Here is a 26,176-nt window from a genome sequence, read left to right on the forward strand (position 1 = left end):
AAGCCTCTTGAAAAAAAAAAAAAGTAATAATAATCTAACACCTCCTTTCTGAACGCAGTAGGAAGGGTAAGAGTTGTAAAGACAGGCATTTATCCTGATAGCTGTAAAATTCAATGGGAAAACTGCACTCAGTTTTCAGAAACCCAGGTGAAGAAAGATGCGGAAAGATTGGGTGCACTCTCCACAGCAAAGTGAGAGCGACCCTCTGAGAACAAGACAAAAAGGGCTTGTTCTGCTTCCCAAGGAAGGGCAGTGAGGAAGGGGGACTGTAATCATGACCATGTCTCTGCTGTAAAGAGACACCACAAAATTATCTGTTTACTCCAGGGTTAGAATCCAAAGTTGTAGATACTGTCCACACACGGGACATTGGTGACTAAGTGCATGGGATGTACTTAGTCACATTATATGAACAATCCCAGTTCAAAGCAACACTCAGCAACAGCTCTTCAGTTATAAGAGAAAATACTTTTATTCAGCATTCTATAAGGAAAGATATTTCATGAAGCCTACAAGCAGCACCTTATACCTGTAATACAAAAAACATCCACAAAAATTACTCCACGCCATTTGAGATTCAATTTAATACGGGTATTGGAGAAAGCACATCGAATTGCCATTAATGAACAGCCTTGTTAATTACAGATATGGCTATACCCCTTTGCTGGCAATGTTCTGGTTTCCCTGCATTCCTTTTTTCCTTCTAAAAAGGAAACAAACAACCAAACAGTTCCTTAGTGTGCTGTCTAGCAAACACTATAGTGAAATCACATCCAAGTCTGAGTTACACTGCACCTTTCGTATCATCATACACCAGATGAAGGTTTGGCAAGCTGCCCACATCCAACAAGCTGTTAGGGTGTTCATCCTCTTCCCTGTGCATTTACACAGGTACACGGGCGGGCCACACAACAAATGGGGACTGAGGTCTGGGCCTGACATGGCCTCCGGACATCCCCAAGGTCCTGCTTTTCTTCAGTGGGGCCTTTTAACAGAAGCAGAGAGGCAGAGGCCCAGCTCAACTCCTCTCACAGTTAGTTACCATGCCTCTTCTCCAAGGGGTTTCTAAGGGGTCCTCCTGGAAGACCTTCAGAAGCACAAAGGGTAGAGAAGGACTTATCCCTGGAAAACAAGCTAATCCTCAGAGACATTTCTCTTCAGGCTTCTAGCCAATTCTTCTAAGCATGTGAAGCAGCAGATTCATCTGAGCAACAGCAGAACTGCAACATTAGCTCAAAGCCAGCTGAGAGAGAAGGGAAGAATCCAAACCTCAGTCCAATACTGTCGACATGTTTCCTGGCAAATCTGATAGTAAGAACTCCATTCCAAGTCTCCAGGCTTGTCCTCTGCGTACCCCGTTCTGATCAAAGCATACATGGTGGGTTCGCCTCCTTCACTGCATTTCCAGGACGCTTTGCACCTTGAAGACACATGGTACGCATTGTCCATAACAACTCAGACTTTGTCTTCCAAGTCCTCAAACCCTGGAGGTGGGAATTCCTCAAATTCTGCAGGAGCACTGTTGAGCACCGGGAGAGTGGGATAATCAAAATCTGATGGAATGCAGTCCTCAAATGCTGGATGGATGCTGTTCTCAACTTTGGGTCACCACACACATTGTGAACTGAAGTAGGGGGCTCTGCAGCTTTCCTGCCTTTCAGCTCTGGCAACTTGGGTCTTTCTTCACCTGGAGGAAGAAAATCAGTTGAGCAGAAATCTCCTCAATGCCAACAACTAGACAAGAGAGTGAACAGCGGCTTAGGCTAGGTTGTGCACCAGAGAACTTGGTGCCCATAAAACGCGTAGTTTCGGAATGGCATCCGGGGAAGCAACGTCACTTGGAAAGCTAGTGCACAATATTCGCTGTGTTGCGTGCCAAGTAGCACAGCCTCTGCAGAGGCTGGGGACCAGCGCTGGGGACCAGCGCTGGGGACCAGCGCTGGGGACCAGCGCTGGGGACCAGCGCTGGGGACCAGCGCTGGGGACCAGCGCTGGGGACCAGCGCTGGGGACCAGCGCTGGGGACCAGCGCTGGGGACCAGCGCTGGGGACCAGCGCTGGGGACCAGCGCTGGGGACCAGCGCTGGGGACCAGCGCTGGGGACCAGCGCTGGGGACCAGCGCTGGGGACCAGCGCTGGGGACCAGCGCTGGGGACCAGCGCTGGGGACCAGCGCTGGGGACCAGCGCTGGGGACCAGCGCTGGGGACCAGCGCTGGGGACCAGCGCTGGGGACCAGCGCTGGGGACCAGCGCTGGGGACCAGCGCTGGGGACCAGCGCTGGGGACCAGCGCTGGGGACCAGCGCTGGGGACCAGCGCTGGGGACCAGCGCTGGGGACCAGCGCTGGGGACCAGCGCTGGGGACCAGCGCTGGGGACCAGCGCTGGGGACCAGCGCTGGGGACCAGCGCTGGGGACCAGCGCTGGGGACCAGCGCTGGGGACCAGCGCTGGGGACCAGCGCTGGGGACCAGCGCTGGGGACCAGCGCTGGGGACCAGCGCTGGGGACCAGCGCTGGGGACCAGCGCTGGGGACCAGCGCTGGGGACCAGCGCTGGGGACCAGCGCTGGGGACCAGCGCTGGGGACCAGCGCTGGGGACCAGCGCTGGGGACCAGCGCTGGGGACCAGCGCTGGGGACCAGCGCTGGGGACCAGCGCTGGGGACCAGCGCTGGGGACCAGCGCTGGGGACCAGCGCTGGGGACCAGCGCTGGGGACCAGCGCTGGGGACCAGCGCTGGGGACCAGCGCTGGGGACCAGCGCTGGGGACCAGCGCTGGGGACCAGCGCTGGGGACCAGCGCTGGGGACCAGCGCTGGGGACCAGCGCTGGGGACCAGCGCTGGGGACCAGCGCTGGGGACCAGCGCTGGGGACCAGCGCTGGGGACCAGCGCTGGGGACCAGCGCTGGGGACCAGCGCTGGGGACCAGCGCTGGGGACCAGCGCTGGGGACCAGCGCTGGGGACCAGCGCTGGGGACCAGCGCTGGGGACCAGCGCTGGGGACCAGCGCTGGGGACCAGCGCTGGGGACCAGCGCTGGGGACCAGCGCTGGGGACCAGCGCTGGGGACCAGCGCTGGGGACCAGCGCTGGGGACCAGCGCTGGGGACCAGCGCTGGGGACCAGCGCTGGGGACCAGCGCTGGGGACCAGCGCTGGGGACCAGCGCTGGGGACCAGCGCTGGGGACCAGCGCTGGGGACCAGCGCTGGGGACCAGCGCTGGGGACCAGCGCTGGGGACCAGCGCTGGGGACCAGCGCTGGGGACCAGCGCTGGGGACCAGCGCTGGGGACCAGCGCTGGGGACCAGCGCTGGGGACCAGCGCTGGGGACCAGCGCTGGGGACCAGCGCTGGGGACCAGCGCTGGGGACCAGCGCTGGGGACCAGCGCTGGGGACCAGCGCTGGGGACCAGCGCTGGGGACCAGCGCTGGGGACCAGCGCTGGGGACCAGCGCTGGGGACCAGCGCTGGGGACCAGCGCTGGGGACCAGCGCTGGGGACCAGCGCTGGGGACCAGCGCTGGGGACCAGCGCTGGGGACCAGCGCTGGGGACCAGCGCTGGGGACCAGCGCTGGGGACCAGCGCTGGGGACCAGCGCTGGGGACCAGCGCTGGGGACCAGCGCTGGGGACCAGCGCTGGGGACCAGCGCTGGGGACCAGCGCTGGGGACCAGCGCTGGGGACCAGCGCTGGGGACCAGCGCTGGGGACCAGCGCTGGGGACCAGCGCTGGGGACCAGCGCTGGGGACCAGCGCTGGGGACCAGCGCTGGGGACCAGCGCTGGGGACCAGCGCACCTTCAGGACTGCCCTGTGTCATATGGAGCACCACAGTTCTCACACAACCCCTTTTCCCGCCCCTTTGTTTTTTATTCGCAACTCATTTACACATGCCTTTTATTGTGTTCCCCCCCCCCCCCCCCCCCTCAGCTTTCCCTCCTTTTCTCTCCTGTCTTCTGCAGCATCGCATTGGCAAAACCACAGGATGACACGGGCAGTCTTCCCGCTCTGTCTTCTTCCTTTCACAGAAGGACACTTTCCTCAATACCTCAGACGCTGCTTTCTACCGGTGGCGAGGAAGATCGATTCTCTCAGTACATGGACCTCTTCCAGAACTTTCTCCGCAGCCGAGACACGCAGGCCTGTGGGGAAGAGGAGAGGCTTTCTTCGTACTGCTTTTGACCCGCGTGCTGTGAGAATGGCATTTCTTTTATGAACAGCACAGTCTCGTGACTTCCGCTTAGTGAAAGTCACGAGAATGCCACCAGTATCTCTCCCAGTCTGTTTCTACTTACCGCAAGGCATAATTTGAGTTCACCTTAAGGCACCTTTTTCACACCGCCTGATGTTCAGCCCTAACAAATAGTTGAGAACATTCCTGGAAGGCAGGCTTACCTGTAAGCACTGGAGCTTCTGAGTCGGTGGGGTTTTATTCTTATTTACTATTGCTATTCTTACGTTTTTAAGGGCTGGAAAGGGAGCTTAGAATCCACATAACTAGTTTCACTGAGAACAGACAAGGTGAAGGAAGTACTCCAACTCCTCAACATTAAAGAACCGTAGAACCCAGGAACACTTACCTGCCAGCTTCTGAACCTGAGTCGCTTCCACACTGCTTCACAGGGAAGTCGCACCACCAGGGTTCTGCTGTACTGAGATGGCACCGCCAACATAGCTAGCTCATAGAGTCGCTAAAACTATTTCACAGAGTTGGTTAAGAACATGAAACAAAAGCAGCCTACTGGGGAACACTGAGCCCACCACCACGACAGCAGAAAAGCACCCTAGACAACCTGAGCCTCAAACTCCCCCTGAGAAGGCAATTACCCACAGCTCCTCAAGCTTCCTTTATAGCAAAGGACAAATGACCCACACCTGCCAGGTTTCACTTCACAAGGGTGGAGCCAAGAGACCTTGTGGAATAGGCTCCTCTACCTGGCTTCAGTCTTTTAAAGTCAATTGCTCCTTATCACTAATAGAAATAACCTGACAAGGGGCTTAGTGGTTACAGATGACCTAACGAATTAACTACAAAAGGTGCACAAGGGTCATATTTCTGTTAGTCATTCTGTCAGGAAAATTAGTACAGAGCCTGTTAAAATAAATAAATAAATAGATAGGTAGACAGATAGAGAAATCAAAGAAAACAAATAAAATGACCTTAAAGGCAAAGTTGCTATCACAGATTTTCATCTGTCTAGTCACGACAGATAAAGAATATAGCAATCAGAATTACTTTTCTTGGCATTAATGTTATTTAAGTCTGCTTTTCTGAGATGTCTTCCTTATGCAGGACTTTTCAAAATCTAGCCCCGTGACCTCCGACTACACTATTTACTTCCGCTGCGTATAAGCTATCACGTATAAATCCTCACATATAAATCCGGATCCTCACTCACTATTCAGGTCAAAGACTGGGCTGAAGGTCTGGGCTTTGATTTGGTTACATGCCCACATTGCTGTTTCCTGGCAGGTCATGGGAAGAAGATTGGCTGGCTTGGGGGAGCTTCCGTACACGTGGCTTTTAGGCTGCGGCCAAAGTGTTCCCCTAGATCTGGAAGTCTGAAGAGGGTTGCAGTCTCCAAGCTCAGATACAACCCCATGTTAGTCTGGCGCAACTGATTTTTGTGTTCCTTGCACTGGCTCTTCCTTCACCTCCTCTTCAGAGGCAAGGACACGCGTCTCTTTTGTGCTCCTTCGTTAGTAAACAAACCAGGATAGATTAAAGCCTCTTTCTTCAAGTCAGTAAGATACTGGGCTACAGAGATGGCGAAGGGCCTAGAGGGGAAGACGTATGAGGAGCGGCTGAGGTCACTGGGCCTGTTCAGCCTGGAAACGAGGTGGCTGAGGGGAGACCGCGTCGCAGTCTACAGCTTCCTCGCGAGGGGGAGTGGACGGGCAGGTACCGATCTATTCTCTTCAGTCCCCAGTGATAGGACCCACGGGAATGGTGTCAACCTGCGGCAGGGGAGGCTTAGGCTAGACATCAGGAAGAGGTTCTTCACTGAGAGGGTTGTCGCACACTGGAACAGGCTCCCCGGGCAAGCAGTCACTGCACCAAGCCTGTCGGCATTTAAGAAGCATTTGGACTGTGTACTTAGTCCCGTGGTCTGAACTTTTGGGTAGACCTGTGTGGTGCCAGGAGTTGGACTCAATGATCCAGTTTTGGGCCCCTCGCTACAAGAAGGACATCGAGGTGCTTGAGCGGGTCCAGAGAAGGGCGACGAAGCTGGTGAGGGGCCTGGAGAACAAGTCCTACGAGGAGCGGCTGAGGGAGCTGGGCTTGTTCAGCCTGGAGAAAAGGAGGCTCAGGGGTGACCTTATCGCTCTCTACAGGTACCTCAAAGGAGGCTGTAGCGAGGTGGGGGTTGGCCTGTTCTCCCACGTGCCTGGTGACAGGACGAGGGGGAATGGGCTTAAGTTGAGCCAGGGGAGTTTTGGGCTGGATGTTAGGAAGAACTTCTTTACCAAAAGGGTTGTTAGACATTGGAACAGGCTGCCCAGGGAAGTGGTAGAGTCACCATCCCTGGAGGTCTTTAAAAGACGTTTAGATGTAGAGCTTAGGGATATGGTTTAGTGGGGACTGTTAGCGTTAGGTCAGAGGTTGGACTCGATGATCTTGAGGTCTCTTCCAACCTAGAAATTCTGTGATTCTGTGATCCTTAGCGGACCATTCCAACTCGGGATAATCTATGATTCCATACCCGCCTCTGGTTTCAGTGAGAATTCAGGCCCTGAAAACAACCAAAGTTTCTTCTGGATGGTGTTTTTTCTGAATAGGATAACTTAATTTCCCTTTTGAAGACTTACAAGGATGTAGTAACAACAGCAAAGGCAGAAAACAGCACCTGAGGCACAGGCTACTTTTCAGCCTGCGGCAGACTATAAGTATTGTTATAAATGACTGAGTCCCAAATAGGGTTACAATCAAGGTTTACAATTTATTAAAGGAATAGAGGTAAGCAAACAGCGCTGGGTGCGCCGGGAGTCTCTGCTCCACCAAGACGCACACCAGTTACATCAGGAGGCTGGATGATATTTCACAGGATGATATTATCATTTCAGACAAATATGATCTACGTAGCGTGAAGTGTTCCGGCATGCTTACACTCTGCCAAGGGCCCGAAAATGGGACCCTCATTTTAAGACTGCATGGAAAAGAAAACAAAAACAACAACAAAACAGAAGGAACTTTTCCTTCACCTACATTTTATTATTATTTTGCAACTCCTGCAGGTGTCCGCATGAAATTTTGCCCCACCCATTCCCCCCAAAAAACAAAGAAACAAAAAAATACATTGTGGCACAGAGGCATAATTTCAGTTCACACCAGTAGACGTTCTTCTCACTGAAGCGCAGTTAAGCCCCACAAAGTGCCAAAAAACTGCCAAAACGTAATGTACTTACAGGTTAGTTTTCTATGTTCGCATTATTTACTTGTCTGGTCTTGCCTTCAGGGCTTGACCTGTCTGGGGGCGGGGGTGGGAACATGCAATGCCGTGCAAGGTTGTTTGGGTGTATGACTGACAACATGATTTTAAAATTTTGAACTGTTTGTACAGAAGCAAAATACAGAAGAGTACACTATCCCCAAGGGAAACGTGGAAACTACCCGTTGCTTCTCAGGTTTAAAGTTAAAAGGTGTAAGCATCTGTTAAGGGGTAAGAAAAAGTGTAATCAGCTGTTTGAGTACAATTCTTACGTATACAGGTGCAGTGGGTTTACGTGGCAAGGTTTTGGTAGCAGGGGGCCATAGGGGTGGTTTCTGTGAGAAGGATCTAGAAGCTGCCCCATGTTTGGGAAGGGCCCCACTGCTGACCAGAGGCGAGCCAATAAGCAATGTTGTTTTGCACCTCTGTGAGAGCATATTTAAGACAGGGAAAAAAAACGCTGCGCCACACAGCAGCTGGGAGAGTGAGAGGAGTGAGGAACAGCCTTACAGGCACCAAGGTCAGTGTAGAAGGAGGGGGAGAGGTGCTCCAGGCGCCGGAGCAGAAGTCCCCTGCGGCCTGTGGTGAGGACCATGGTGAAGCAGGATGTCCCCCTGCAGCCCATGGAGTGCCACAGTGGAGCAGGGTTCCACACTGCAGCCCGTGGAGGAGACCACGGTGGAGCAGGTGGCCCTGCACTGACGGAGGCTGCCGCCTGTGGAAGACCCCTGCCGGAGCAGATTCCGGGCCGGACCTGTAGCCCGTGGAGAGGAGACCACGCAGGAGCAGGTGACCTGGCAGGAGCTGCTGCCTGTGGGAAGCCCACGCTGGATCAGTCCATCAAGGACTGTATCCCGTGGGTGGGACCCCCAGTCATAACCATTGGGACCTCCAATGTCATAAATTATCAATAAATATGTCTGGAAAAAAGTGTAGCCTTCTTTTGATGAGAATTTCTGGTCAATCAAAATGGGCTTTGTTTTCGGACACGATGTAAATGTTCCCTAATACTTTTTAATTTTAGCAAAATATTAAAAATGGTTGCTCTTTTCTGCTTTGTTTCAGCACAAAGTTTCTTCAATAACTTTTTAAATAACTTGAATGCCTTTTCAGAAAGTCATTTAACTCTGAGAGTCAAAGTTAATGAAATATTCTGAAATCATGGAAACAAAGTGTTACATTTGGATATGGCCTAGTGCAATGGTTGCACTAAAGACATGGTCGATTGCTCTGTTGAATCGTGTTCCAGGTGGAAAAACTCATGCTCCTATTAGAAGAAAGAGCATAATGTCTTGCTTGGGTCCTAAAGATGAGTTTTGCATTCAGACGTACCCCCTCCAAGACAAACAGCTACCTTTACTTTGTGGGGCTCATATTCTGCATAAGAGATTCGTAGCTTCAAGCTTCATGATGCCTCCCCTCGACGAAGGGAGGAGGTTGCAGACGCATAAGAGGGCAAGACAACTTCCCAAACTACATCGCATTGCCACAAAACTACCTCAGCGTATTCCTGCCAGGGCACAAAACCCCTTTGCAAACCACCACAGATTAGACATTACGGCAAAAAAGGGTGGAGCGCATTGGTGATTTTTTTCTGCATCCGTCCAACTTCAGGTGCCAGCCAAGCTGAGATGACAGCTTGAGATTCCTACTGCGGCTTAGGCTAGGCTGTGCACCACAGAACTTGGTGCCCATAAGACGCGTTGCTTCAGAATGACATCCCCGGTGGCGATGTCACTTGGAAAGTTCCTCCAAAATATTCCCTGTGTTTCGTGCTAAGTGGCACTGCCTTTACAGGGCCGTTTCCCTGAGGACCAGATCTGGGGAGCAGTGGAGGGGCAGGTGCCGATCTGTGCTCTTTAGTGACCAGCCATAGGATAGTCAAGGCACCAAGCCTATCAGAGTTTAAGAAGTGTTTGGACTATGCTCTTAGTCGTATGGTCTGAATTTTTGGGTAGATCTGTGTGGTGCCAGGAGTTGGACGCAGTGATCCTTGTGGGTCCCTTCCAACTCAGGATATTCTATGACCATATCATTCTGTATCACCTGAATCACCTTCTTGGTCTTCTATCAGCATCCATCAGGAATTTAAAGAGGACTTACACCATCGAGACTCAAACTCACACCATAGACTGCAAAGCAAACCTCAGGTTTTGAACCAAGCGTTTACTCTGATATGCCTGAAGGCAAGCCTCTTGAAAAAAAAAAAAAGTAATAATAATCTAACACCTCCTTTCTGAACGCAGTAGGAAGGGTAAGAGTTGTAAAGACAGGCATTTATCCTGATAGCTGTAAAATTCAATGGGAAAACTGCACTCAGTTTTCAGAAACCCAGGTGAAGAAAGATGCGGAAAGATTGGGTGCACTCTCCACAGCAAAGTGAGAGCGACCCTCTGAGAACAAGACAAAAAGGGCTTGTTCTGCTTCCCAAGGAAGGGCAGTGAGGAAGGGGGACTGTAATCATGACCATGTCTCTGCTGTAAAGAGACACCACAAAATTATCTGTTTACTCCAGGGTTAGAATCCAAAGTTGTAGATACTGTCCACACACGGGACATTGGTGACTAAGTGCATGGGATGTACTTAGTCACATTATATGAACAATCCCAGTTCAAAGCAACACTCAGCAACAGCTCTTCAGTTATAAGAGAAAATACTTTTATTCAGCATTCTATAAGGAAAGATATTTCATGAAGCCTACAAGCAGCACCTTATACCTGTAATACAAAAAACATCCACAAAAATTACTCCACGCCATTTGAGATTCAATTTAATACGGGTATTGGAGAAAGCACATCGAATTGCCATTAATGAACAGCCTTGTTAATTACAGATATGGCTATACCCCTTTGCTGGCAATGTTCTGGTTTCCCTGCATTCCTTTTTTCCTTCTAAAAAGGAAACAAACAACCAAACAGTTCCTTAGTGTGCTGTCTAGCAAACACTATAGTGAAATCACATCCAAGTCTGAGTTACACTGCACCTTTCGTATCATCATACACCAGATGAAGGTTTGGCAAGCTGCCCACATCCAACAAGCTGTTAGGGTGTTCATCCTCTTCCCTGTGCATTTACACAGGTACACGGGCGGGCCACACAACAAATGGGGACTGAGGTCTGGGCCTGACATGGCCTCCGGACATCCCCAAGGTCCTGCTTTTCTTCAGTGGGGCCTTTTAACAGAAGCAGAGAGGCAGAGGCCCAGCTCAACTCCTCTCACAGTTAGTTACCATGCCTCTTCTCCAAGGGGTTTCTAAGGGGTCCTCCTGGAAGACCTTCAGAAGCACAAAGGGTAGAGAAGGACTTATCCCTGGAAAACAAGCTAATCCTCAGAGACATTTCTCTTCAGGCTTCTAGCCAATTCTTCTAAGCATGTGAAGCAGCAGATTCATCTGAGCAACAGCAGAACTGCAACATTAGCTCAAAGCCAGCTGAGAGAGAAGGGAAGAATCCAAACCTCAGTCCAATACTGTCGACATGTTTCCTGGCAAATCTGATAGTAAGAACTCCATTCCAAGTCTCCAGGCTTGTCCTCTGCGTACCCCGTTCTGATCAAAGCATACATGGTGGGTTCGCCTCCTTCACTGCATTTCCAGGACGCTTTGCACCTTGAAGACACATGGTACGCATTGTCCATAACAACTCAGACTTTGTCTTCCAAGTCCTCAAACCCTGGAGGTGGGAATTCCTCAAATTCTGCAGGAGCACTGTTGAGCACCGGGAGAGTGGGATAATCAAAATCTGATGGAATGCAGTCCTCAAATGCTGGATGGATGCTGTTCTCAACTTTGGGTCACCACACACATTGTGAACTGAAGTAGGGGGCTCTGCAGCTTTCCTGCCTTTCAGCTCTGGCAACTTGGGTCTTTCTTCACCTGGAGGAAGAAAATCAGTTGAGCAGAAATCTCCTCAATGCCAACAACTAGACAAGAGAGTGAACAGCGGCTTAGGCTAGGTTGTGCACCAGAGAACTTGGTGCCCATAAAACGCGTAGCTTCGGAATGGCATCCGGGGAAGCAACGTCACTTGGAAAGCTAGTGCACAATATTCGCTGTGTTGCGTGCCAAGTAGCACAGCCTCTGCAGAGGCTGGGGACCAGCGCTGGGGACCAGCGCTGGGGACCAGCGCTGGGGACCAGCGCTGGGGACCAGCGCTGGGGACCAGCGCTGGGGACCAGCGCTGGGGACCAGCGCTGGGGACCAGCGCTGGGGACCAGCGCTGGGGACCAGCGCTGGGGACCAGCGCTGGGGACCAGCGCTGGGGACCAGCGCTGGGGACCAGCGCTGGGGACCAGCGCTGGGGACCAGCGCTGGGGACCAGCGCTGGGGACCAGCGCTGGGGACCAGCGCTGGGGACCAGCGCTGGGGACCAGCGCTGGGGACCAGCGCTGGGGACCAGCGCTGGGGACCAGCGCTGGGGACCAGCGCTGGGGACCAGCGCTGGGGACCAGCGCTGGGGACCAGCGCTGGGGACCAGCGCTGGGGACCAGCGCTGGGGACCAGCGCTGGGGACCAGCGCTGGGGACCAGCGCTGGGGACCAGCGCTGGGGACCAGCGCTGGGGACCAGCGCTGGGGACCAGCGCTGGGGACCAGCGCTGGGGACCAGCGCTGGGGACCAGCGCTGGGGACCAGCGCTGGGGACCAGCGCTGGGGACCAGCGCTGGGGACCAGCGCTGGGGACCAGCGCTGGGGACCAGCGCTGGGGACCAGCGCTGGGGACCAGCGCTGGGGACCAGCGCTGGGGACCAGCGCTGGGGACCAGCGCTGGGGACCAGCGCTGGGGACCAGCGCTGGGGACCAGCGCTGGGGACCAGCGCTGGGGACCAGCGCTGGGGACCAGCGCTGGGGACCAGCGCTGGGGACCAGCGCTGGGGACCAGCGCTGGGGACCAGCGCTGGGGACCAGCGCTGGGGACCAGCGCTGGGGACCAGCGCTGGGGACCAGCGCTGGGGACCAGCGCTGGGGACCAGCGCTGGGGACCAGCGCTGGGGACCAGCGCTGGGGACCAGCGCTGGGGACCAGCGCTGGGGACCAGCGCTGGGGACCAGCGCTGGGGACCAGCGCTGGGGACCAGCGCTGGGGACCAGCGCTGGGGACCAGCGCTGGGGACCAGCGCTGGGGACCAGCGCTGGGGACCAGCGCTGGGGACCAGCGCTGGGGACCAGCGCTGGGGACCAGCGCTGGGGACCAGCGCTGGGGACCAGCGCTGGGGACCAGCGCTGGGGACCAGCGCTGGGGACCAGCGCTGGGGACCAGCGCTGGGGACCAGCGCTGGGGACCAGCGCTGGGGACCAGCGCTGGGGACCAGCGCTGGGGACCAGCGCTGGGGACCAGCGCTGGGGACCAGCGCTGGGGACCAGCGCTGGGGACCAGCGCTGGGGACCAGCGCTGGGGACCAGCGCTGGGGACCAGCGCTGGGGACCAGCGCTGGGGACCAGCGCTGGGGACCAGCGCTGGGGACCAGCGCTGGGGACCAGCGCTGGGGACCAGCGCTGGGGACCAGCGCTGGGGACCAGCGCTGGGGACCAGCGCTGGGGACCAGCGCTGGGGACCAGCGCTGGGGACCAGCGCTGGGGACCAGCGCTGGGGACCAGCGCTGGGGACCAGCGCTGGGGACCAGCGCTGGGGACCAGCGCTGGGGACCAGCGCTGGGGACCAGCGCTGGGGACCAGCGCTGGGGACCAGCGCTGGGGACCAGCGCTGGGGACCAGCGCTGGGGACCAGCGCTGGGGACCAGCGCTGGGGACCAGCGCTGGGGACCAGCGCTGGGGACCAGCGCTGGGGACCAGCGCTGGGGACCAGCGCTGGGGACCAGCGCTGGGGACCAGCGCTGGGGACCAGCGCTGGGGACCAGCGCTGGGGACCAGCGCTGGGGACCAGCGCTGGGGACCAGCGCTGGGGACCAGCGCTGGGGACCAGCGCTGGGGACCAGCGCTGGGGACCAGCGCTGGGGACCAGCGCTGGGGACCAGCGCTGGGGACCAGCGCTGGGGACCAGCGCTGGGGACCAGCGCTGGGGACCAGCGCTGGGGACCAGCGCTGGGGACCAGCGCTGGGGACCAGCGCTGGGGACCAGCGCTGGGGACCAGCGCTGGGGACCAGCGCTGGGGACCAGCGCTGGGGACCAGCGCTGGGGACCAGCGCTGGGGACCAGCGCTGGGGACCAGCGCTGGGGACCAGCGCTGGGGACCAGCGCTGGGGACCAGCGCTGGGGACCAGCGCTGGGGACCAGCGCTGGGGACCAGCGCTGGGGACCAGCGCTGGGGACCAGCGCTGGGGACCAGCGCTGGGGACCAGCGCTGGGGACCAGCGCTGGGGACCAGCGCTGGGGACCAGCGCTGGGGACCAGCGCTGGGGACCAGCGCTGGGGACCAGCGCTGGGGACCAGCGCTGGGGACCAGCGCTGGGGACCAGCGCTGGGGACCAGCGCTGGGGACCAGCGCTGGGGACCAGCGCTGGGGACCAGCGCTGGGGACCAGCGCTGGGGACCAGCGCTGGGGACCAGCGCTGGGGACCAGCGCTGGGGACCAGCGCTGGGGACCAGCGCTGGGGACCAGCGCTGGGGACCAGCGCTGGGGACCAGCGCTGGGGACCAGCGCTGGGGACCAGCGCTGGGGACCAGCGCTGGGGACCAGCGCTGGGGACCAGCGCTGGGGACCAGCGCACCTTCAGGACTGCCCTGTGTCATATGGAGCACCACAGTTCTCACACAACCCCTTTTCCCGCCCCTTTGTTTTTTATTCGCAACTCATTTACACATGCCTTTTATTGTGTTCCCCCCCCCCCCCCCCCCCCTCAGCTTTCCCTCCTTTTCTCTCCTGTCTTCTGCAGCATCGCATTGGCAAAACCACAGGATGACACGGGCAGTCTTCCCGCTCTGTCTTCTTCCTTTCACAGAAGGACACTTTCCTCAATACCTCAGACGCTGCTTTCTACCGGTGGCGAGGAAGATCGATTCTCTCAGTACATGGACCTCTTCCAGAACTTTCTCCGCAGCCGAGACACGCAGGCCTGTGGGGAAGAGGAGAGGCTTTCTTCGTACTGCTTTTGACCCGCGTGCTGTGAGAATGGCATTTCTTTTATGAACAGCACAGTCTCGTGACTTCCGCTTAGTGAAAGTCACGAGAATGCCACCAGTATCTCTCCCAGTCTGTTTCTACTTACCGCAAGGCATAATTTGAGTTCACCTTAAGGCACCTTTTTCACACCGCCTGATGTTCAGCCCTAACAAATAGTTGAGAACATTCCTGGAAGGCAGGCTTACCTGTAAGCACTGGAGCTTCTGAGTCGGTGGGGTTTTATTCTTATTTACTATTGCTATTCTTACGTTTTTAAGGGCTGGAAAGGGAGCTTAGAATCCACATAACTAGTTTCACTGAGAACAGACAAGGTGAAGGAAGTACTCCAACTCCTCAACATTAAAGAACCGTAGAACCCAGGAACACTTACCTGCCAGCTTCTGAACCTGAGTCGCTTCCACACTGCTTCACAGGGAAGTCGCACCACCAGGGTTCTGCTGTACTGAGATGGCACCGCCAACATAGCTAGCTCATAGAGTCGCTAAAACTATTTCACAGAGTTGGTTAAGAACATGAAACAAAAGCAGCCTACTGGGGAACACTGAGCCCACCACCACGACAGCAGAAAAGCACCCTAGACAACCTGAGCCTCAAACTCCCCCTGAGAAGGCAATTACCCACAGCTCCTCAAGCTTCCTTTATAGCAAAGGACAAATGACCCACACCTGCCAGGTTTCACTTCACAAGGGTGGAGCCAAGAGACCTTGTGGAATAGGCTCCTCTACCTGGCTTCAGTCTTTTAAAGTCAATTGCTCCTTATCACTAATAGAAATAACCTGACAAGGGGCTTAGTGGTTACAGATGACCTAACGAATTAACTACAAAAGGTGCACAAGGGTCATATTTCTGTTAGTCATTCTGTCAGGAAAATTAGTACAGAGCCTGTTAAAATAAATAAATAAATAGATAGGTAGACAGATAGAGAAATCAAAGAAAACAAATAAAATGACCTTAAAGGCAAAGTTGCTATCACAGATTTTCATCTGTCTAGTCACGACAGATAAAGAATATAGCAATCAGAATTACTTTTCTTGGCATTAATGTTATTTAAGTCTGCTTTTCTGAGATGTCTTCCTTATGCAGGACTTTTCAAAATCTAGCCCCGTGACCTCCGACTACACTATTTACTTCCGCTGCGTATAAGCTATCACGTATAAATCCTCACATATAAATCCGGATCCTCACTCACTATTCAGGTCAAAGACTGGGCTGAAGGTCTGGGCTTTGATTTGGTTACATGCCCACATTGCTGTTTCCTGGCAGGTCATGGGAAGAAGATTGGCTGGCTTGGGGGAGCTTCCGTACACGTGGCTTTTAGGCTGCGGCCAAAGTGTTCCCCTAGATCTGGAAGTCTGAAGAGGGTTGCAGTCTCCAAGCTCAGATACAACCCCATGTTAGTCTGGCGCAACTGATTTTTGTGTTCCTTGCACTGGCTCTTCCTTCACCTCCTCTTCAGAGGCAAGGACACGCGTCTCTTTTGTGCTCCTTCGTTAGTAAACAAACCAGGATAGATTAAAGCCTCTTTCTTCAAGTCAGTAAGATACTGGGCTACAGAGATGGCGAAGGGCCTAGAGGGGAAGACGTATGAGGAGCGGCTGAGGTCACTGGGCCTGTTCAGCCTGGAAACGAGGTGGCTGAGGGGAGACCGCGTCGCAGTCTACAGCTTCCTCGCGAGGGGGAGTGGACGGGCAGGTACCGATCTATTCTCTTCAGTCCCCAGTGATAGGACCCACGGGAATGGTGTCAACCTGCGGCAGGGGAGGCTTAGGCTAGACATCAGGAAGAGGTTCTTCACTGAGAGGGTTGTCGCACACTGGAACAGGCTCCCCGGGCAAGCAGTCACTGCACCAAGCCTGTCGGCATTTAAGAAGCATTTGGACTGTGTACTTAGTCCCGTGGTCTGAACTTTTGGGTAGACCTGTGTGGTGCCAGGAGTTGGACTCAATGATCCAGTTTTGGGCCCCTCGCTACAAGAAGGACATCGAGGTGCTTGAGCGGGTCCAGAGAAGGGCGACGAAGCTGGTGAGGGGCCTGGAGAACAAGTCCTACGAGGAGCGGCTGAGGGAGCTGGGCTTGTTCAGCCTGGAGAAAAGGAGGCTCAGGGGTGACCTTATCGCTCTCTACAGGTACCTCAAAGGAGGCTGTAGCGAGGTGGGGGTTGGCCTGTTCTCCCACGTGCCTGGTGACAGGACGAGGGGGAATGGGCTTAAGTTGAGCCAGGGGAGTTTTGGGCTGGATGTTAGGAAGAACTTCTTTACCAAAAGGGTTGTTAGACATTGGAACAGGCTGCCCAGGGAAGTGGTAGAGTCACCATCCCTGGAGGTCTTTAAAAGACGTTTAGATGTAGAGCTTAGGGATATGGTTTAGTGGGGACTGTTAGCGTTAGGTCAGAGGTTGGACTCGATGATCTTGAGGTCTCTTCCAACCTAGAAATTCTGTGATTCTGTGATCCTTAGCGGACCATTCCAACTCGGGATAATCTATGATTCCATACCCGCCTCTGGTTTCAGTGAGAATTCAGGCCCTGAAAACAACCAAAGTTTCTTCTGGATGGTGTTTTTTCTGAATAGGATAACTTAATTTCCCTTTTGAAGACTTACAAGGATGTAGTAACAACAGCAAAGGCAGAAAACAGCACCTGAGGCACAGGCTACTTTTCAGCCTGCGGCAGACTATAAGTATTGTTATAAATGACTGAGTCCCAAATAGGGTTACAATCAAGGTTTACAATTTATTAAAGGAATAGAGGTAAGCAAACAGCGCTGGGTGCGCCGGGAGTCTCTGCTCCACCAGGACGCACACCAGTTACATCAGGAGGCTGGATGATATTTCACAGGATGATATTATCATTTCAGACAAATATGATCTACGTAGCGTGAAGTGTTCCGGCATGCTTACACTCTGCCAAGGGCCCGAAAATGGGACCCTCATTTTAAGACTGCATGGAAAAGAAAACAAAAACAACAACAAAACAGAAGGAACTTTTCCTTCACCTACATTTTATTATTATTTTGCAACTCCTGCAGGTGTCCACATGAAATTTTGCCCCACCCTCTCCCCCCAAAAAGCAAACAAACAAATACATTGTGGCACAGAGGCATAATTTGTTCAAATTAAAAAGTAATGATTTCTTAGGACATTTCACCCAATACGTAATATTTAGGAAAATACCTTCGTTTCTTTTAGCTTTTGCCAGTAAAGCATGGAGTATGCCTTCAAGCAGTGGTAACTTTGCTCCTCATTCTTTTAAGATCTGTTTCGAATAACCATGGATATTTTCATTGAACAGACTCAAGTCAATTCCTTTAAATGTTCTAGTAAAATTTTGGCCTCAGCAATGACTTACCTATTTAATTACAGTAAAATCAGTTAAGTGAAATAAAATGGTTTTATTGTCTATGTCATGTTGGTTTTGGTCCCTTTCATCTTATTTTATGAAATACAGCATGTAAGAATACCAAATCTAGTTTTTCTGTACCTTTCGCTATCTCTGCATTTTCAATGTAATTTATTCCCTCCCTTTTCATGTTTTAGATTTCCCCATTGCAATTTATATCAATGTATATCAAACTCTAGGAGTTATTTTAAGCAAATTCCATACCATAACTCCGTGACACAGAACACTTTCATAAATTATTATATTCCCGTCTTTCCATGGCATGATATTTTGTTCTTTTATAATATCTGTACAGGGAAGAGATGGTTTCACTGAGCCATTCACAGTGATACACAAGTCTTTCTCTTGAATTGGTAAAGATAACTTCCTGCCTTGACATATTTTATAGTTGTATGGTTCCCTCTCACTATGTAATTCTGCATTGCTCAGTCACCCAGTCTACCAAGGGTAACTCAAATTCCTCAGCCTCATCGCGTAACAATGAGGAGGACGCAGTTTTGCATTATAAAAATACCACAGCTATATGGCCAATAAAGTTTAATAACAACTCATTTTCATATTATGGAGCCTGGCAGCATACCTATGCTGTTTTTGTCATATTTTATCTTTTTTTTTTTCTGTCTCACAGCCTTGTTTCTAACCTAATCAATGGCAGCACTGTTGTGATCACTTTGCTGCAGGCATGGTCTCCTATATGGGACATCATACGAACCTTTTTTCCAAATCTGAACACATTTTATTCAGCCACCTCTTTTCCACCTACTGCATTGCCAGTGCTCTGGGAGATTCCAGCAAATTGCAGAAATGTGTCGCACCATTCTCAGCATTTCTAATTCTGGCATGGATATTTCAGCCACGACTTGGGCGCGCATACCGTAAGGCAATGTGGATTTACTAGGACATTTCACGAGTGTTTGATTACCATGCCGGTAACGTAAAGCATCTTTGGGAAGGAGTGAGTCAGCAGGCCGCAGGCCATCATCCCCTGCCAACCAGGACGCCCAGGTCCCTGACAGCCTCCTGCTCGCTGTGACCCAGCAGCCTGCCACACTCACAGCTCGTTGTTTAATTGTGTGTGATGTTGTAAGGGTTGCTACAAAACATTGCACTCCAGGCAGCACTTTTTTCTTTTTTTTTTTTTTTTTTTTTGCGAGTGTTTTTAAACCATTTTCAAGGGAGGTTCAATATCACCATCCTTGGGTGGAAAATAAAATAATTAAAAAAAAAAAAAAAAAAGTGGAGGGACCAGGAGAAAAACAGAAGACTCCTCCCTAGCCTCACAGGACCCACACATTTGTGCCCCAGCCTTGTGCCTGAAGCAGCAGGGGCCCGGCCAGGCTCTGCCTCGTGGAGGGGGCCGGGCAGAGCCGCCCCCTAGTGCCGGCCCGCGGTGGGAGGAGCGCGGAGAGAAGGGAGGAGAAGGAGAGAAGGGAGGAGAAGGAAGGAGGAGAAGGAGAAGGAGGGACCCCGGCGGGGCGGGGATGCGCGGCCGGGACGCGGGGCGCGGAGTGCGTGGCCGGGATGCGGTGCGGGAAGATGGCGGCGGCGCCGCCACCAGCGGCAGAAGCGGGGGCAGCGGCGGCGGCCGGGGCGGCGAGCGGCTGGGGCGGCGTGCGGCGGCGCTGCCAGCGGCTGCTCTACTGGGTGCCCGTGCTCTTCATCTCCAGTATCCTGTGCTGGTCCTACTACGCCTATGTCACCCAGCTCTGCCTGCGTGAGTGCCGCCGGGGAGGGCAGGGGGCGGCCGCCGGCTGTGGCCAGCCCGTGGCTTGCGCCGCGAAGGGGGTCGGGGAAGCGTCGTGTGCCGAAATCTGGCTGCTGGCCACCGAGGTGGAAGCGTGAAGGGGTGAAGTGGAGCCCCCCGAGTTGGGAGCAGAAAGGACCGTGGGGCAGGGCAGCTCCCTGGGGTGGGTTTTGGGGTGCTCAAAGGACGCCCGCTGCCCCTGCTTCTGGCCCTGGGCAGCAGGCAGGTGGGCACGCAGCTGGCGAGAGCTGGGTGTTTGGTTCAGCGCGGGGGGCAAGCCAGAAGGGTTAATGAAATGGCAAGCCAGCCGGGCTCCCTTGAATCGATTCCAGTTTCTGTGGGTGTTTACCTTGCAGGAAGCAATCTTTAAATTTTAGATGCGTCACGATGTTTAGATGTTTCATGGTGTTTGTTTAAATCCCGGTGTTCCGTGACCGATGTTACGATGCTGGGAACACAAACTGTCCGCCGCATCTCCTTTACCCCTTTGCTCTAGGGGGGAATCACAGTGAGCATTGAGTAGCTGCCAGGCATCTGTTCAGGGATCGTGGTGATGGTGGGGAAATACCCTCATCAAGCTCAGTCAGTGCATTTATATGCCCGTATAACTTTGCCAGACTTCAGCTGTTCATGTAAAAAATCTCAGCAGTCTGGTAACTAATTTTGGGTTATATTTTTTTAACAGAATAATGTGATAGGAAGGTTTTTGTTGTACAGATGCCTGGCTGAACTGTTGAGGCATTAAGCCAGACATGATTCCCTGGCTTAGCACCTCTGTTTTGCAGGGAGCTATGAAGACTTGGTGTGTTGTAGTTGAGATTGATTGATATACATATATATATTTATTTATTTTTCACTAACAGCATTCAGATGTGTTACTTTTAAGTGCTGCTCATCAGCTAGAAAGTGGGATTTGAGTGCTGTGTCCTGGTGAGAGGAGGAGCGAAGTGTCTCCCTGCAGAGCATTGTATGGGATTCTGTGGGGAGAAGTGGCTGAGGGGAGCTGTAGGCTGACACAGGGAGGGCAAGGATGCTGCAGGAACGAGTGACCCTATAGTTAATGTCTGTCCTAATGTACACAGCCCCTTGATATGTACACAACAAAGGAGGCTGGATGTGGGCAGTGCTATTTGAGTGATCTACTGTATGCTTTTTTCTATGTAATTCTACCAAACAGAGGAAAAAAGAGTTGTAGTGTACCTGAAAGCATTTCGTAAGGCCTCTTAGGGAAATAGCAGGCTTGAAACTTCCTGTGAACTATTGCACTGTAAGTCCTTGAGAACCCCTCAGAGCAAAAGGCCTGCAGTAGGAAGGAAGGGAGAGGGCCTCTTGGGACTCTGCTAAAACTGCCGGTGCTGAAGCCCTGTCTGTGAACAAAGGTGGCTTTTAAAAATTTCTTGTCATTTCCCTCTACCCACATTCCTCCTGGCTTACCAGCTTATGAATTCAGCGTAACATTTGCCCACGACTTGCCTTAATTCCATCTTCTATCTATATCTGGATGTTTTTCCTCATTTTTGGCGTATTAAGATAAAACAAACTTATGTCTTGTCTTACTAATGAATATTTAGTGTAAACAACAGAAGGAACAGCTAACAGTTCTGGGAATGAAAGCCAGCAGCAGGAAAAGACTGTAAGCGTTTCAGTGCTTTGAAGCCAGCCTGTGTGCTCTGCTCATCTTTTATTCCTGCGGCGCTGCCTGCTCCGGGGATGTGTGTAACTGCTGATTTTGTTGCGACTGGCTGTCAGGGATGCTGATGACGAGACAATGTACAGCAAACAATGTTAACCGTTGTGTGGTAGGATTTAGCAAGCAGCGTTGCACAGTTCTGATGTAAATGGTTTCTTTGAGCTTTTAGTAATGAGAGTTTCAAATGTAGTGTGCTGGGTGTTGCAGTTTTGACTGAGTGGTGTAGGAGGGAGTTTACATTGGAAAAAGAAAGAAGTTCCCTGAGGTGTTCCCTTTCATCCCTAAAACTTATCAGTTATGGTATTGAGCAATGTTCTAGAAATCAGGAAAAATGATTCAGGGTTTAGAAACAATAACAAAGGCAGGGGGAGAGAAAAGGAACCACAACTTTAACCTGTGGTATTGCTATGCTTAGAGTTCTGCCTCTTTTGTTAGGGGATTCAGCTAAAGGGGATTCAGCTAAGTGCTCGCAGGTCTTTAACCTTTAAGATAAAGGAGAAAGGCATTCAAGGCCTTTCAGTCAATGGTCGTCCTCTTCCTGCTGCTTATAGAGTACTAGAATTAAATGAGATGAGTCAATTTTTAAAAACTGCGAAGCTGGAAATGTTGTAAAATGCATTTGTTTTCAAAGAATCTCTAATATGGGAACAGCACCTTCATGGTATATGAGAAATGTTATTTTTTACAAACCTAAAGGACAACACTGCTGCTTGCTGTGTCTTGGATGTTGCTTTGGGAGCAGGATGTAAAGTCATCTCTGAAGGGCTAGACTAAACAGTAATGCACACAGAAGGAAACATGCATTGGACTGGAAGCTTCTTTTTTTTTTTTTTTTTTTTTTTTTTTTTTTTTTTTACAGCAATGTCTAATTTTTCCTAGATAGTGTGGATAGACTTGTTTCTAGGATCTGCAGTGCACTTAAGTAAAACAGAACATTTTTTTAATTCTCTGATATAAAAATATTTTGCGGTATGTCACAGTGCTTCTGGGCTTGCAAGTATCCTACTCTTTGACATTGTAATTGTTCCTTATTGCTAGAAGTGGAGTGATTCATAGGACTGATTGAAAACCCTCCCAGAAAGGAAAAGGCTGCATACAGTAGAGGGTAGATTTTAATTCAGGATTTCTCAAACATACAATCTCTGATTAATTGTAGCCTTTGGTTAAATCAGATGAAGTTTTGTATGAGATACCACAACTCTTGTCAAATTCCTTTGTATCTCTAAGGTCAATAATACTTGAAAATAACATATATTCTTCCATAAAAATAATGTAGAGGCTTTGGCATGACCCCAAATTGTCACATCTGGAGATAAAGTGAAATCAAAATGATGTTCAGTTAAAATATATCTGCTAGGTGGAAGAGTGTGTTGGAATCTCATGCTTTTCTAATTCCTGCCAATTGTTCTCACAGTAGCTGTGGATGCATAAATATAAAACTAGAGAGGTTTTTAAACATACTTTTTTTCCCATTGTTTTTATATTCTGCATTTGAAAGCCTTCCAAAATTTCATGAAGAGTGATGCACTCTAAAAAGAGTAGAAAACACTAACAATGCACAATGGTTATGTTGCACTTTGGTAGTGAAGCTACTGAAATTTCAACATAAGGTATTCAGAACAACATGAACTGCAAATGTAGTGTTCTTCTGTCCTCTTCATCCATGTGTCTGTACTTAGAAAAATGCATTTTGGATCCAGTAAACTCTGCATATGCAAAGAAAAAAAAATTTCTGAGGTTTTCCACTTTAGGTACATCTCTAATTTGGGTTAGTAGAACCATAAGGGGCTTTGAATAATTATCCACTCCATTACCCACTGCTTTTGGGTAAGGCAGAACCAGTAGATATTTGTGCTGTTTCTGACAGGTATTTGTCAGAAATGTTCTTGACAATCCTGGACATTGAGACTTATTTATTTTTCCTACCAGTTCATGATTTGAAGCTATTTATAAGAAGGAAAACCTGAACATTTGACAGTGCTGGGACAGATGGTGACAATTTTAACTGTGCTGATGAAATGGTTGTCCAATAAAGTACAAATTGGTTTCATATGTACAGTTTTGATCCATTTTTACTTGTCACCGATTTTAATTTGAAGGGTAATACTCTTGTTCAGGGAATCATGTCCTAAAATACAACTTGAATTTGTAACTTTAAAGAAGGAGGATAGATCTGCTGTGGAACCTGGAATGAGCATCTTTCTAACTACCTAAGTGAAGAGAGAGGGAGGAAATGTTCCCACCTGGTGAGTGGTCTGGCTGATCTGAGAAAGTGCGAGTGGCTTCAGCACAGTTGAAGGGGGAGGCAACGAGACATTCACCATCCAGTCAGGAGAGCTCATAAACCACATCCTTGTATTTTGTATGAATGTGTAGCTGTGAGCTGCCCACCACTACCTTCAGTGCAGAGCAATGTGATGTGACACCCAGCTGCTAAAGATGTTAATGGGCGTGAAAGAGTTTTGCTTGGAGGACCAGATTGGTTAGCGCTGAACGGAGGGTTTTGATTCAATACAGTGACAGTGGAATAGAATTATAGTGGGATAAAAAGCTGCTTAATTCATCACAATTTAGAGGCAGAATTAATGTGTGCCCTGGAGGCATGGCACAGGGTGATCAGGGATCAGAGCATGTTGAGATAGAAGCTGATAGACCCTGCGCGTGGCAAAGCAAAAAAGTGGGGGCCCAAGATTTGGTCATCTGGGTTTGAGCTCTTTGCTCCATATGTTCTCCAAATGGATCAAAGGATTTCTGGTGCTTACTGCTCATGTCTTGTAATCAACTGCAGCTTACATTTCACTACAGAAATACACATATGTTGTAACACTGCTGCCTGTACGTTGGCTGCTAAGATAGCAATGGATTTTGGTCAAAGCATAATTGTATATGTATTTATGCCAGGTTTTGCAGATGCCACATTTTTTCTCTTTTGATCTCTGGTTGCTTTTAGGAAAGCTTAAAACCTCACAGCTGAAGTAAAATTGGCTTCTGAATTTTAGCCAGCAGGAATTCCTGTGCATTTCCCAAATCTCATTTGATTTCTTTCTCAGAATTTCAAAGAAAGCTCCACTTCTGAAATTGAGTTAGCACTGCTTGATATATAGCAGCTTGTATAGACGTGTTCGTCGGGGTGTGCTCTTTCTTTGCTAAAAAGGGTCTGGTCATACAAATTTAGGAGTAGTTTAAAGACAGTCCCTGTGACATGGGAAGTGAATAAGAACTTCATAAAGATGAAAGATTAGATCAGTTTGCAAGCAATGGTTTTGTTGTGACCCTACCTGAAAGGATGTCAGATGGCAGCTTGCTGTTGGTAGGGGAGCATTTTTGTAGTTCAATGGGCACAGTACTAGGGGTTCAAATGAATTTACTGACACATTCATAAATACTGTCAAATCCAAATGTGTGCATTATTGAGGACTATGCTAACCTTATATCTCCCAGGAATTGTTTGTTGCTTTTGTTCTTAAATGAAGCAGTGTCCCAAGTCTCCTCCTTGTCATTCTGAATCAATGCAATTCACTGCTCTGCCCGGCAAAGTGGCAGTTTGTATTATAGCACTGATTTTTTTTATTATTATTATTTGTAAAGGACTATTGCATATAAGGATGGAATACTTGTCACAACAGTAAAACACTTTTATGTGTGAAGAGAGTTAAACTGCATCTATAGATCAGTGTGTTTACAGCTTCAAATGCATTATAAAGATGAAATACATACTTAGTTTTGTGAATCGGATCCAGGATATTAAATTATATATAAGTTTGAGAGAAACAACTGTTTATAGATGTGGCTGCAGAGTCTCAGAATTAGATCTATTAGATCTGATATTCCCATCCCGAAGTTTTAAATATTTTAAAGATGTATATCGAGTGTGGAAACAAGATTTTGTATATTCGCTTCCATTAAAGCTTTTAAAGATTCATTGCTTTCTCCAGTCTTTTATTATTATTATTATTATTATTATTATTATTATTATTATTAATCCATTACATTAACTGCTCAGGAACTTTGATTTTGGGTTTAGAACTCAAGCAAGATTTAAAGCTAGAAAATTGATGCATTTTTTTTATTATTTTTTACATTAATTTTATCCTCTGAGATCACTTTGGAGTTCTGTGCTAGTAATGTGTCTTACTGTGTCTCAGGCTATCTGGAGACAGATGCCAACTTAATTTTTCCATGGGTAAGTGATAATAAAGATTTCTAGACAAAATGAACCCTAGTTCAAGAAATGGCAAGTCCACTTCTAAGCTGAAGTAAGGTCTGATCCAGCACGAATTGACTTCGCAGAGTCAAAGCATGCGTGGGTTAACCTTTTACACACGAGTTGTTTTGCGGCAATGATTTGTTGCTGCACAGACGGCTCAGAGGGGCTGTGGACTCTCCCTCCTTGAGGATCTTCAGAAGCCCCCTGGACGTGGTCCTGGCAGCCAGCTCTGGATGGCCCTGCTGGAGCAGGAGTAGGAGCATATAAGCTCCAGCGGGCCCTGCCAGCCTCGGTTGTGCCCTGGTTTTGTGATACAGGAGTTGTAGCAGGCAGTCTTTTGAGATACTTTGGCGCCTCTTTGGCTATCAAGGTTCGTTCCTAATGCTCGAATGCCTTTCTCCCAGCAGTGAGGACTACCAGCTGGCACAGGGTGAATTCCCCAGGCTTTTACAGTGTCCTCTCCATCATGAATTATTACTCTGCTGGTAAATTATTATTTTTTTTTTTCACCCTGTATTGTGTAGCATAACTTTCTGTCCTCAGTCTAATGTGTTTTTTTTTTTGCAAACACAGACAATATATTCAGCGGTGTAGACTAATGAGTGTGCTGCACTGTGGCTGATGGCTCAGGAAACTGGCA

The 26,176-nt window shown here is 50.6% G+C and overlaps 1 protein-coding gene across 1 annotated transcript in view; it reads left to right on the forward strand.

The window, feature by feature from the left end:
* Positions 1-19,416: 19,416 nt before the first annotated feature.
* The window catches only part of ZDHHC2 (zDHHC palmitoyltransferase 2), a gene marked incomplete at its 5' end in the record, with an annotated part of 31,410 nt that continues 24,650 nt past the window's right edge, over positions 19,417-26,176 (forward strand). Inside the window, one exon of the mRNA XM_084286866.1 lies at positions 19,417-19,609. Within this exon, the coding sequence (XP_084142992.1) occupies positions 19,417-19,609 (193 nt within the window). The remainder of the gene's footprint in view (positions 19,610-26,176) is intronic.

The sequence above is a fragment of the Netta rufina genome (genome assembly GCF_964035555.1).
Source record: "Netta rufina genome assembly, chromosome: 4".
Classification (NCBI taxonomy): Eukaryota; Metazoa; Chordata; class Aves; order Anseriformes; family Anatidae; genus Netta; species Netta rufina.